The 13,389-nt window shown below is 40.9% G+C and overlaps 1 protein-coding gene across 1 annotated transcript in view; it reads right to left on the reverse strand.

Annotated features, from left to right (window-relative positions):
* LOC146967081 (transcription factor COE3-like) overlaps nt 1–13,389 on the reverse strand; it is a 71,963-nt gene that overhangs the window by 21,414 nt on the left and 37,160 nt on the right. The window contains exons 7-10 of the mRNA XM_085762159.1: nt 12,638–12,719; nt 9,371–9,488; nt 5,062–5,195; nt 3,755–3,881 (exon numbers count right to left, since the gene is read on the reverse strand). Of these exons, the coding sequence (XP_085618285.1) occupies nt 3,755–3,881; nt 5,062–5,195; nt 9,371–9,488; nt 12,638–12,719 (461 nt within the window). The remainder of the gene's footprint in view (nt 1–3,754; nt 3,882–5,061; nt 5,196–9,370; nt 9,489–12,637; nt 12,720–13,389) is intronic.

The following is a 13,389-nucleotide window of genomic DNA, read 5'->3' on the forward strand; positions in this document are numbered from 1 at the left end:
CCTTTCCTTCTTTCCTTCTTTCCTTCCACTCCTCCTTTCCTTCCTCTCCTTCCACACCTCCTTTCCTCCTTTCCTTCCACACCTCCTTTCCTTCCACACCTCCTTTCCTTCCACACCTCCTTTCCTCCTCTCCTTCCACTCCTCCTCTCCTTCATCCTTCATCATCATATCATCATCACCATCACACGTTGAGTCCTTGTTTCCTCTTCCTCTCTCCTCTAACATCATTTACACTTTAAACTGTGGGGAGGTGATAAATCAGTGTGTGTCTGTTGCAGTGTGTGTGTGTGTGTGTGTTTCAGTGTGTGTGTGTGTGTGTGTGTGTGTGTGTGTGTGTGTAGTGTGTGTGTGTGTAGAGAGTGTGGATGAAGTGTATGAATCATAATCCTGTCTTGGTTCAGCTGCGTTTAACAAGCTTTAGACTGACTCTGCTATACATCACAAACAGTGTGTGTGTGTCAGTGTGTGTCAGTGTATGTGTGTGTGTGTGTGTGTGTGTGTGTGTGTGTGTGTGTATATGTGTGTATGTGTGTGTGTGTGTGTGTGTTCAGTCCTTGAGGAGTCACAGCCCGGAACCAGCAGCAGTTATAGGAGTGTGTTAGCTCTCCAGATGTCTGTGTTATGTACTGACTCCTCTGTGTGTGTGTGTGTGTGTGTGTGTATGACCTTGTGTGTGTGTGTGTGTGTGGTTCAGTGTGTGTGGTTCAGTGTGTGTGTGTGTGTAATCTGTGTGTGTTCTGTGTCAGTGAAGCTGCGGTCGATCGTCGTGTCATTGATCCGCTCCGATCGGTCTAACTCTTAACCCTGATTGGTTAACTGTCTGATCGATAAGGTCTGACTGCGTCGCCGCGGTAACGGGCGTCGTCGTCGTCGTTGTTAATACTGGCTGTTAATAAAGATCTGATTGGTTTGTATTGATCTGACATGACAGCAGGTATCGATCTCCCTCCTGTTACATCACCACGGAGACGGACAGAGTACAAATACTACTGGTCAGAATGTACTCTGTTACAAGTAAAAGTAGCTCAGTCCACATGTTACTGCAGTAAGAGTAAAAAAGTACTTGCTTGTAAATGTAGGGTGACATCAGGTAAATTGGGCCATCAGGTAAAATGAGCCAGTTAAGGTTTGAGCCTCCTAGCTTTTTAAGTTTTAACAGGCAATGGCTGTAAATGATTTCAAATTGTTGCTACAACTGTACTTGAAAAAAAACAATTGATTTGAGTCTCTGGTTGCTGTTGTGGGTGGGACAATGCTTTATATCCAGCCTGCTGAGGAGAAGTGTGCCAAAAGTGGCCTGGCAAACAAATTTCACTTGAAACTGATAAGGTTGATAACTCCGTAAAAAAACAGATCTACAATAAAAAATTTGATTTATAATACACATTGTGATTCCCCCCATTGGATAGAATGCAAAATTCTTGCTAAGCTTACTTATTTTTAATTTAAATGCATTTTTTGTGGGTGGCTCAATTTACCTTAATGCATCATGGTAAATTGAGCCATGCATTTCAGCTAAAATGGGCCACATACAAAACACAGTCTCACACTGAAGTTACACAGAAATTGAGGGTGCAAAACATGTTCAAAGTTAGATATATATCCAAGGTTGGTCAGTGCCACTCATGGTGCCATTAGCACTGTGGGGGGGGAAATGGCATCTATAATGCCACAAACACACATACACACACAGTAAAAGAGCCTATAACATAGTCAGTTAACAAAGAGCATAGCAACAACATGATCATGTAATTTTAAAATGCATTTTAAGATTAAAAAATGTCTTCAACCTCTTATGTTTTCACTGTTAATGTTAAGTTTAGTGTTGTAGTTTAGTAGTAGTATCAATTAATTATTAAAATTTAAATGATTTCTGCTAAAATTACTGTGTTGTTCTCTCTTGGCCCATTTTACCTGAACATTGCATCGTACCTCGAGAGGGAATATCCCGATACTTTAACTCTCATAATTCCAAAATAATTATACTTTTTAATTTTTTTTTCACACAGAAACATTTAAGAGACCTAGCCTATATGTCGATTTTTAAAAATATCAATGGATTTCATGCATAGCGTTTTTGATGGTCTTATTCATCGTTTACCAAAAAGTGGCCCATTTTACCTGACTTCACCCTACTTTAAGTAAGAGTAAGAGTCAGAGTAAATGTCTTATTCTTCACATCAATGAATTACTATAATGTTTTCTAAATTAATTTAAAGGGACAAAAATAAAGGTTAAAGGTTAAAAATTTGACCCTATTCATGTGAGAAACATATTTAAAGGGACAACGAGGAGTTTTGTTAAAGCAAAGTGTTTTCTCACTACATTAATGAGCCTCCGCACCGTGAAATTCTTTGACCGGTGCAAGACAGACTCATGTTTTCATTCATCAAGAATTAAAGTCAGAGGTTGGAAGACGATCACATACCGTCGTAGTTCCCACCATAAACGGAGATTCATACGGCGGCGTTATTCTCATGACTCGCCACGAAACCGAAAGTAAAGAAACGCTGGTCGGCTCGCCCAGCATTTCCACCACCACTAATAATTAAGCAATATATCACTCCAGTCCGTGGTATATGCTCATTATACCACGGCTAAGGGGCGTTGTTCGGCCCGACGCGAATAATGACAATATGAAAGACGGATACGCAATCAATTTCATGTAGTTTTATTCAACCAGAAATACATATTATCCAATAAAATAGCCTCACTGTGAAAAAATAGTCCCACCTCTCCAGACGTTAGCTCCAAGTAGCTCTGCATCTGGTCTTTTCCTCCGCTTTTTTTCAGGTGAAAGTCACTGCTCAGTCCCTCTACCATTGTTAACCCTCTGGAGGTCAAAGTTCACCTTCAACATGTCAATTACACTACTTTACTACATTTTTTAACATCGTAAAAACATCAACTGTCTGTTGCTACGGACTGCAACAGTCCGTTGTCATGGATACATGACAACAACTTCCATTCATACCAGTCATACGTGCCTGAGGCGGAGTGATAGCTTACGCTGTGATAAGGCTTTAGAATAGTAGCCGTGGTAACTGCTCATTATACCACGGCTAACAACCAATCAGATCGCCGGATTTCACCTTTCTGTTTTATAATAACAAAATAACCATAGAGACAAAACCATAGATTTATCTAAAATGGACCATTAACAAGTGGTAACGTAGATTCATCCACATTAATATCAGACTTTTTATAACCAAATAGAAACTCCTGGTTGTCCCTTTAAGGAGCTTTTAACTCTTGTTAGTGAGAATGAAGTCTTTGCTGCTCAGCTGCACTGATGTGCTGCTTTTAGGGGTTAGGGTTTCCTTCACAGACAAACACAGCTTGTGTCCAATAGGATTTTAGAAAAAGACCTGAAAGTAACCAGTACTTTTCAGCCTTCCTACTAATTAACTCCAGTAAAAGTACTAATATTTGTCTTGGAAATGTATTCAAGTAAGAGTAATAAGTACCAAAGAAATCTAATACTCAAGTAAAGTACAAATAGCAGAGGATCATGGGTAATGTAGTGTTTTGAAACCTGTGTTTTTACTTGTTGGTCTTTATTGATGTGTGTGTGTTTCTGGTCGATCGGTTGATCCGTGTGTCAGTATTGATCAGCGATTGTTTATCATCCTGGCCGGTTGCTCTGCTCTGCTGTGCTGTGATTGGCCGGTTGCTCTGCTCTGCTGTGATTGGCCGGTTGCTCTGCTGTGCTGTGATTGGCTGTGATTGGCTGCTAGCTGTGTGACCCACTCACCCGTGTAGACGAAGCGTCCCGGAGCTCCTTTACAGAACTGTTTGGACTTGTACGACAGAGTGACCTCGACCACGCCGGGTATGTGGCGCGGCGGGGTCTGGACCCGGATGGCGTGAGGCGTGATCAGCTGGAGAGAGAGAGAGAGATAAGACTCATCTACCTCCATCTTTAAACTGACACTAACCATGTTTCCAGTAGGGCTGGGACGATACGCTTTTCTCCCCATTCCATTCTTCTACTTTTTTTTGGATGCCGATTCGATTTACAGTAAATTGCGATTCTACGATATTGCCGATTCTTTAGCATTTTTAACACCAGTGAAACAGTTGAATGATTCTGATTGTCTACAGACTATTCCAGGAACCATATTTCCCCCCAAAAATACACATCACATGTAAAGTTAGATTCTAAGATTTACGTATTCAGCAGCAATATATAGGCTATGTTTACTCTCTTTTCAAAAGCCTGGACTGCATAAAAGAGGCAAAAATAAAAGAGTATAGAATAAACAGGCTTCTCAAAGTCAGAGAAAATGTATTGCCATGTCAACCAGTGACAAGGAATTTGTCTTGGTTTGCTCTCCAATACATATAACACAACCACCACATGAGAAACACATGCAGGGGACAGTATAAATTACAAATTACAAACTACAAAGAACGTCACAGTGACGTAGGCTGCGAAGGGGTCTATTGGATTTTTATTTTATTTTATTTATTTATTTATTTAAGGAGGACAATGCACATTAATGAACATAATAAAATGTAAAGGTGCCAGTGTTAGCCAACGGCTAGTTTCAGACTGTGATTTAAAGGTCTGAGATGGAAACGCCGTTATTCACATTAATACTTTTATCGATCTTCAGATAATTGAATCGACAGGTGGATGGAGACATGCACTGCAAAAACTCAAAAATCTTTCCAAGAATATTTGTCTTTTTTCTTGTCAAAACTAATCTCTTTCCACTTAAAATAAGACTCATCACCTAAAAATGATCCTGTTTTTAGATCATTTTCATTTGTTTCAAACTAATTTTCACTTGAAATAAGTAGAAAAATCTGCCAGTGAAAGCAGTTTTTTGTGCTTGTTATAAGGAAGAAAAACTTGCTCCACTATCAGATTTTTCTACTTATTTCAAGTGAAAATCTGCTTGAAAGAAGTAAAAAGTGTCTAAAAACAAACTACTTTTTAAATGTGATGAGTCTGATTTTAAGTAGAATGAGATTGTTTTGACTATAAGACATATTCTTGGTGAGATAGTTGAGTTTTGCAGTGTGGTCAGAGAGTTTTTTACTGAGGTCACGTACTTCGCTCCAGACCAGCATGGTGCCGAAGACGACCTGCAGGCCGTCGAAGAAGTTGTCCCCGATGAGGATGACGGTGGCCCCGCCCGTCGTCCAGCCCTCACTGGGGCTGATGGCTTTGATACAGGGAGTGGCTGCTGGTGGAGAGACATGGGACAGACAGGGAGACAGGGAGAGAGAGAGAGAGAGAGGTTCTCACTGTGTTCTCATCTGAACGCTGGATGATGTCACGGGTTTACCCCCGTTTTAACCCTCTAGGCGCCCGAGTTTGTTTAGGAAAATATTAAGTTTGGATTTCAAGATTTCACAAGGCTGTAGCTTTCAAGTGGTGAGAGATAAATCTATGGTGTAAATGAGAAAAATATTCATAATGACCTAAAGTTTGTGATGAGAGTAAATACATTCATCTAATTTGCATATTGTGACGTCACCGGGTGGCAGCCCCATTGGATTACGTGACTTCCAGTAAAACTGAATTTTGAACATATTTACACAGAAAGAAAAAATTATATTGACATCCCATCCTCAAAGTAAAGGAGCAGGGGTCTGATTGGAGCACAGTATTTGTAGCATTTTGTAGAAAAACACACCCACAAATGACGTCAGGATTGAAGCTGAACGTGTTCGGCACCTAGTGGTACCAAGCAGTAACAATATAGGGCAGTAGATTCAAAGATTAGACTTATATCGCTGCAACAATTAATCGATTAATCGAACAATAATTGATTATTAAATTAATCGTCAACTATTTTGATAATCGAATAATCAGTTTGAGTAGTTTTTTAAAGGAAAAAAGTCAAAATTCTCTGATTCCAGCTTCTTCAATGTGAATATTTCTGGTTTCTTTGTTCCTTTATGACAATAAACTGAGTCTCTCTTTGGTTTGTGGACAAAACAAGACATTTGAGGACGATGTCGTCTGGTGGTTTGAGAAACACTGACTGATGGTTTTAGACATTTTTTAACATTTTATTGACCAAACAACTAATCGATTAATTGTTTAAATAATCGACAGATAGAATTAGATTAGAAGCTACGTAGCTCAGGGCTGCTAGCTGCACTAGCTGTCTCTGATGCTAACGAGCACGTCGCTCTCTCTCAGCAGCAGCAGTTGTCATGACAACAAAGTAAAAGAAATCCAGTCTGAGTGAAGGTCTGGAGCCGCGGACCGATTCCCCACCGTCACCAACAACTAAAGCCTTGACTGGTAACAAGTATGAGGACTGTTGTAGTGAGCTAGCTCGATGCTAACTTCGGCTAGCGGTAGCGGTTAGCATCCAGCCGCTAACACAGTCTTCCCAGTTCACCACAACAACATAACAACATAACACCGGAGGCTCTCGGTGTCGGTGACGGTCGGCTATCGGTCCACGGCTCCAGAGCTTCACTCAGACTGTATTTCCTGTCCTTTGTTGTCATGACAACGGCTGCTGTCTGGGGGCAGGGGGCTACACAGCTTAGCCCCAGAGGAGGAGGGGCCCAGTTTCAATGTTTTAAACTGCAACGAACAAAACTCCAGACTCTACCTTTAAAACATGAAATCATCATTTAAAAACAGTATTTTATATTTAGGGTTAGGGTTAGTAGCCTAAAGTAGATCCAAATAACGAATTTGTGTGGTTAGACGGTGCTGAGAAGCTAAAACTTCTTTTTCATTTAAATATTTTTGCATTTTCTTTATTTCTTGAAAAGGCTTGGGCAATGAGACGAAGAGCAACATATAGTTGAATACTGAAAGTGATCTTAAATTGTTTATTTATGTCACACCTGTGTGGCAGGTAACACCAACAGGAAGGACTGTCTAGTCTTTGGTTTTTTTGTATTATTATTGTGTCTTGTAATCTCATATGGGATGGGCCACAGTGGTGGCATGACACGAAAATAAAACATTCATTCATTCATATATTTCCTTGTGTTACCTCTGTCTAAAGCCCAGATTAGTGTGATGATCGTAAATGTTTAAGTTTGACAAATAGGCTATGTAAAACACTAAGAAGTCAGCCATATTGGATGTGGCAAACTGTACAGACACACACAACCTTATATAGATGTGTGTGTCTGTACATCTGTAAACAGCTGTATAGATGTAGGATGTATAGATATATATATATAGCCTATGTCTGTTCTAATATATAAAACCCATTTATCAAAACCAGACCAGGACCAGATCACTGAGGTGCTGAGGCTGGAGGCTTCCCTCACACACACACACAGACACACACACATAGAATGTGATATAATTGGATAGCGTCTTTTATCCGCTTTAGCTTAGTTCACTCTTACACACACACACACACACACACACGCACACACACACAGACACACACACAGAGACACACACGCGCGGCCGGTAATGACTCCTTCTCTCTCTTCTTTCAAGTGCAGCTGCAGATTAATTATAAAGTGAAATGAAAGCATGGTGTGTGTGTGTCTGTGTGTGTCTGTGAGTGTGTGTGTCTCTGAGTGTGTGTGTGTGTGTGTGTGTGTGTGTGTGTAGCAGCTAATCTCACTGACTGTTCCAGTGACATTACAGCACCTGACCTCTATTCTGTTCAGTTCAGTTCAGTTCAGCGGTGAAGTGACTGTGACCGTCACCTTGTTGACTGTCAGACCGCTGTCGCCACAACAACACAGACCGCTGTCGCCACGACAACACAGACCGCTGTTATCTGTGTTTATTCAACATCAGACTGGTCCAGATTAGGGATGATAACAACGACATCGACTATCGAATGCTGATTGTAATTGACTCAGTTGTCAGTGAAGTGGAGTTGTTGTGTGTTTGGAGCGGCTGCTTCTCATCACTGTGACCTCACTGCAAAAACTCAAAACCTTTCCAAGAATATTTGTCTTATTTCTTATCAAAATGTCTCATTTCTAGTCAAAACTAATCTCTTTCCACTTAAAATAAGACCCATCACCTACAAATTAACTTGTTTTTAGATCATTTTCACTTGTTTCAAGCAAATTTTCAATTGAAATAAGTAGAAAAATCTGCCAGTGAAAGCAAGTTTTTTGTGCTTGTAATGAGAAAGAAAAATTTGCTCCATTGTCAGATTTTTCTACTTATTTAAAGTGTAAAATTTGCTTGAAAAAAGTAAAAAGTGTCTAAAAACAAGCTGCTTTTTATGTGATGAGTCTTATTTTAAGTAGAATGAGATTTATTTTGACTAGAAATGACATTTTGACTAGAAATAAGACAAATATTCTTGGTAAGATTTTGAGTTTTTGCAGTGCTGCTGGACTCTAGCCTCAGGGTCACGGTCCCGTCGCTACGACGACAACCACCACCGAGTCCAACGGGTCCAAAAGCCACCGACACTGATCAGGGAAAATCACCACTTATCAATTAATCGCTAATCAATCAACAAGGTCAATCAACTAACGATCAATGAATTAATCTGTAATCTGCATCCCGAGGCCGAACCGGTCCAGACCGGTCCAGATACCGGTACCTGCAGTCAGAGAGGAGAAGCAGCGGAGCAGCAGAGGAACAGAGGGTTCAAACCCACGGGACTGAACTGAACTGAGCTCTGATTGGGGGGGTGGTTTCCATGGTTACCATCTTTAATTAGGAGGGCAATTAAAGAGGTTGAACGGCCTCAAGAAGACACACACACACACACACACACACACACACACACGCACTCTCTCTCTCTCCGGGTCGTCTCTGGGGACGGTGAGGCGTCTGGGTTTTCTACCCATAAGCCACTGGGGTGATTCCTCTTTTAAAGGGATAGTTCACCCAAAATTGAAATTTCCTAACTCATTATCTCCTCCTCCCCCTCATGTGGACTAAGGGCTGGGAGAAGTTTCAGAGTCCTCCGTGGCTTCTCTGAGTTACAGGGGGTCTCGGCGTAGCAGTGCATGTCCATATGACGGTTGCTAATGGATACCAACTGTCTTCGTAACAAAAAGACACACCAAAAAACATCCAGATACCTCCATGCTGCTCGTATGTAATGTCCCTCTTGTATTGAAGCCCCGAAATGCGAAATAGTCCCAAAAAAAATTAAACAAGTCTATATTTCAAGCTTGTTTTGTAGCGGAAGCTTATCGAAGCTCCTCTTCCCGGTTCGTAAAATTTTTTTTGGGACAATTTCGCATTTCAATCCACTTCAATACAAGACGGATATTACATACGAGCAGCATGGAGGTATCTGGATGTTTTTTGGTGTGTCTTTTTTTCAATTTTGGGTGAACTATCCCTTTAAAGCTCTGACTCAGACCTGAACATCCAGAGGAAACCTGCTCTGCATCGACCAATCACAGCCTCTCCCCCCTCTACCAGGTGTGTGGTCGCCGTGGTTACCTTCAGACGGGTCCAGTCGCCGGGCGCGGCGGCCATGTTTGGAGTTGTTGTGTACGAACATGTTGTCGGAGACGGCGAGGACGTGACCGTCCACGTTGACCGTCGTAGACACCACCACCTGCACACACACACACAAAACTTTATTTACAACCTCCACACAGACAGTCTGTGTGTGAGTGAACTGTGTGATCGATTAATTGAACAATAATCGATTATTAAAGGGACAACGAGGAGTTTCTATTTGGTTATAACAAAGTCTCATGTTAATGTGGATGAATCTACGTTACCACTTGTTAATGTCAAATTTTATGTTTAAATATGTAAATGAGGCAATATCTGATGAAATATGCGCTAATTTGCATACTGTATTTCCAGAACCGAAATCTGAAAAATGGATAAAGCTACTTTTCAAATTGTTTTATTTTGTTGACACATTAGAGTCTTTAGTTTTTACAGAGCAGGATTTTGGATATCTCTCCAATCTCCAATTAACAACTGAATTTACAAGATTAGTCAAAACATTTGCACTCAAATAAAACATTTGCAGAGCTCCTGAAGCCTGGATGTGATGGAGTTTATCATGGACTTAAAGGGACAACGAGGAGTTTCTATTTGGTTATAAAAAGTCTGATATTAATGTGGATGAATCTCCGTTACCACTTGTTAATGGTCCATTTTAGATAAATCTATGGTTTTGTCTCTATGGTTATTTTGTTATTATTAGTGGTGGTGGAAATGCTGGGCGAGCCGACCAGCGTTTCTTTACTTTCGGTTTCGTGGCGAGTCATGAGAATAACGCCGCCGTATGAATCTTCGTTTATGGTGGGAACTACGACGGTATGTGATCGTCTTCCAACCTCTGACTTTAATTCTTGATGAATGAAAACATGAGTCTGGGAGGTTGTGTCGTTCTCAGGAAGCCAATCACTACCATTTGTTTTGGGCCTGTCCAAAAATAAATATTTTCTGGCGCAAGGTTTATTCAGAACTAATAACAATATTTGGTACTGTCATCACATTTAACTGGGACAAACTTCTTTTTGGTTTTGTACACTCAGCCAATGTAAGTGAGAAAAATAAATATTTATCTGGAATACTGAGTCTAGCTGCTAGAAAAGCAATTACAAAGAAATGGCTCAAGCCAGACGTCCCATCTATAGATGAATGGTATGATATTATTTACCATGTGTATGTAATGGAAAGAATCACTTTTTCAATGAGGCTCCAGCTCCAAATCCAATGACATCTGGAAGCAATGGAAAATGTACATTTCTCTGAAACGCCCTTCTTTTGTTTAAGTTTCTTTTCTATATCAAGTTGTACTTGATTGGTTAATTACACTTTGCTGTAATTTTGTGACAGAAAACACCCCATGTTCATGTTGTGTTACTTTATAAAATGCTTTGTAAAAGGAAAAACAATAAATATTAAAAAAAAAAGAAAACATGAGTCTGTCTTGCGCCGGTCAAAGAATTTCACGGTGCGGAGGCTCATAAATGTAGTGTGGAAACACTTCACTTTTCCAAAACTCCTCGTTTTCCCTTTAAATTAATCTAATAATCAGTTTGAGTTTTTAAAAAAGTCTAAATTCTCTGATTCCAGCTTCTTAAATGTGAATATTTCTGGTTTCTTTGTTCATTTTTAACATTTATTGACCAAACAACTGATCGATTAATGGTTTAAATGATGGATAATGACAGTAGAGCTGCCATCTTGGCCTCGGCCTCTGGCCCCGCCCCCTTTATGATGTCACGGCCACTCGGCCGCGGTCGTTCATCATCCGCGGCCGGCCGGTTGCCGTGGCGAGGCTGGTGTCGTTGATCCATGGCGACGGAGCAGAAGGTCACACAGAGAGCGAGTCGAGGTGTCCTCCTCTGTCGCCACGGTGACTAACCAGCACATCCTTCACCCCGCCACCGCCGCCGCTGCCACGGCAACCAGAGGCTTCACCTGACTTCACCTGTCTCTCTCTCTCTCTCTCTGGTTTAACTGGACTGAACATCCTGTCACTCGCCCAGCGCAGCGTGGAGAGAGAGGGCTGTGTGTGTCTGTCTGTGTGTGTGTGTGTGTGTGTGTGTGTGTGTGAGTGTGTGAGTGTGTGTGTGTGTGTGTGTGTGTGTGTGTGTGTGTGTGTGTGTGTGTGTGTGAGTGTGTGTGTGTGTGTGAGTGTGTGTGTGTGTGTGTGCGGAGACAAAGAGGAGTTTCCTCCACGTGTCTCATGTTTTATCCACTTTAACAGAGACGCTCTGTTGGACGTCCTCTCTCATTCACACTGAGAAGAGGACACAGACACAGACACACTGTCTCACACACTGAGAGATAGACACGGAAAGACAGACAGATAGAGAGAACAGACAGACAGACAGAAACAGACAGATAGATAGAAAGAAACAGACAGACGGATAGAGAAACAGACAGATAGAAACACAGACAGACAGAAACAGACAGACGGATAGATAGAAAGAAACAGACAGAAACAGACAGAAAGAAACAGACAGAAACAGACAGATGATACAGAAAGATAGAAAGAAACAGACAGAAACAGACAGAGACACAGACAGATAGAAAGAAACAGACAGACAGATAGATAGAAAGGAACAGACAGACAGACAGACAGAAACAGACAGATAGATAGAAAGAAACAGACAGAAACAGACAGACAGACAGATAGAAATAGAAACAGATAGAAACAGACAGATAGAAAGAAACAGACAGACAGAAACAGACAGACAGACAGATAGAAAGAAACAGACAGATAGATAGAAAGAAAGAAACAGACAGACAGAAAGAAACAGACAGACAGACAGATAGAAAGAAACAGACAGACAGAAAGAAACAGACAGAAACAGACAGATAGAAAGAAACAGACAGACAGAAACAGACAGATAGAAAGAAACAGACAGATAGATAGAAACAGACAGATAGAAAGAAACAGACAGAAACAGACAGATAGAAAGAAACAGACAGACAGAAACAGACAGATAGAAAGAAACAGACAGATAGATAGAAACAGACAGATAGATAGAAACAGACAGATAGAAAGAAACAGACAGAAACAGACAGTCGACCTCTCTCTCATATCATATCTGTAAAGCAATAAGCCTCAGGCCGCTCTGCTGTGATGCATTATGGGTAGGGAGGGTCGTCCACCGCCACGTCCACATCGTCCTGCCCTTTAGGGAGATGAATTCATCTGTGTGTGTGTGTGTGTGTGTGTGTTTAGAGGTGTGTGTGTGAGTGTGTGTAGCTCTGGTGTGTGTGTGTTACCTGGAACCTCCTCATGTCTCGTGGGTTTCCGGCGTTCTTCAGACAGTTCTGGTTACACTTCAGGAAGAACTTCAAGAAGAACCTGCACAAAGACGCACACACAGACACACAGAGAGACACACACAGTGTTAACCAGTTACCATGGTAATGAGCCTGTGTCGGAGCTTTCATATCACTGCAAAAACTCAAAATCTTACCAAGAATATTTGTCTTATTTCTAGTCAAAACAAATCTCATTCTACTTAAAATCAGACTCATCACATTTAAAAAGCAGCTTGTTTTTAGACACTTTTTACTTCTTTCAAGCAGATTTTCACTTGAAATAAGTAGAAAAATCTGACAGTGGAGCAAGTTTTTCTTCCTTATTAGGCTACAAGCTCAAAAACTTGCTTTCACTGGCAGATTTTTCTACTTATTTCAAGTGAAAATCAGCTTGAAAGAAGTAAAAAGTGTCTAAAAACAAGCTGCTTTTTAGGTGATGAGTCTTATTTTAAGTGGAAAGAGATTAGTTTTGACTAGAAATGAGACATTTGGACAAGAAATAAGACAAATATTCTTGGAAAGATGTTGAGTTTTTGCAGTTGAACCCTGGTCTTCCTTCTCCTCTGTTGTTGTTGTGTGTTGTCGGTGTGTGTGTGTGTGTGTGTGTGTGTGTGTGTGTGTGTGTGTTGTGTTAACATGTGTTACAGTGGGTAAACAGAGGACACACTCGTCCCTCTGTCTTGCTGTCAGCTGTAACCCTGAACACTCTC

Source organism: Trachurus japonicus, chromosome 19, assembly GCF_045865225.1.
Source record: "Trachurus japonicus isolate A0001 chromosome 19, Traja_1.0".
Classification (NCBI taxonomy): Eukaryota; Metazoa; Chordata; class Actinopteri; order Carangiformes; family Carangidae; genus Trachurus; species Trachurus japonicus.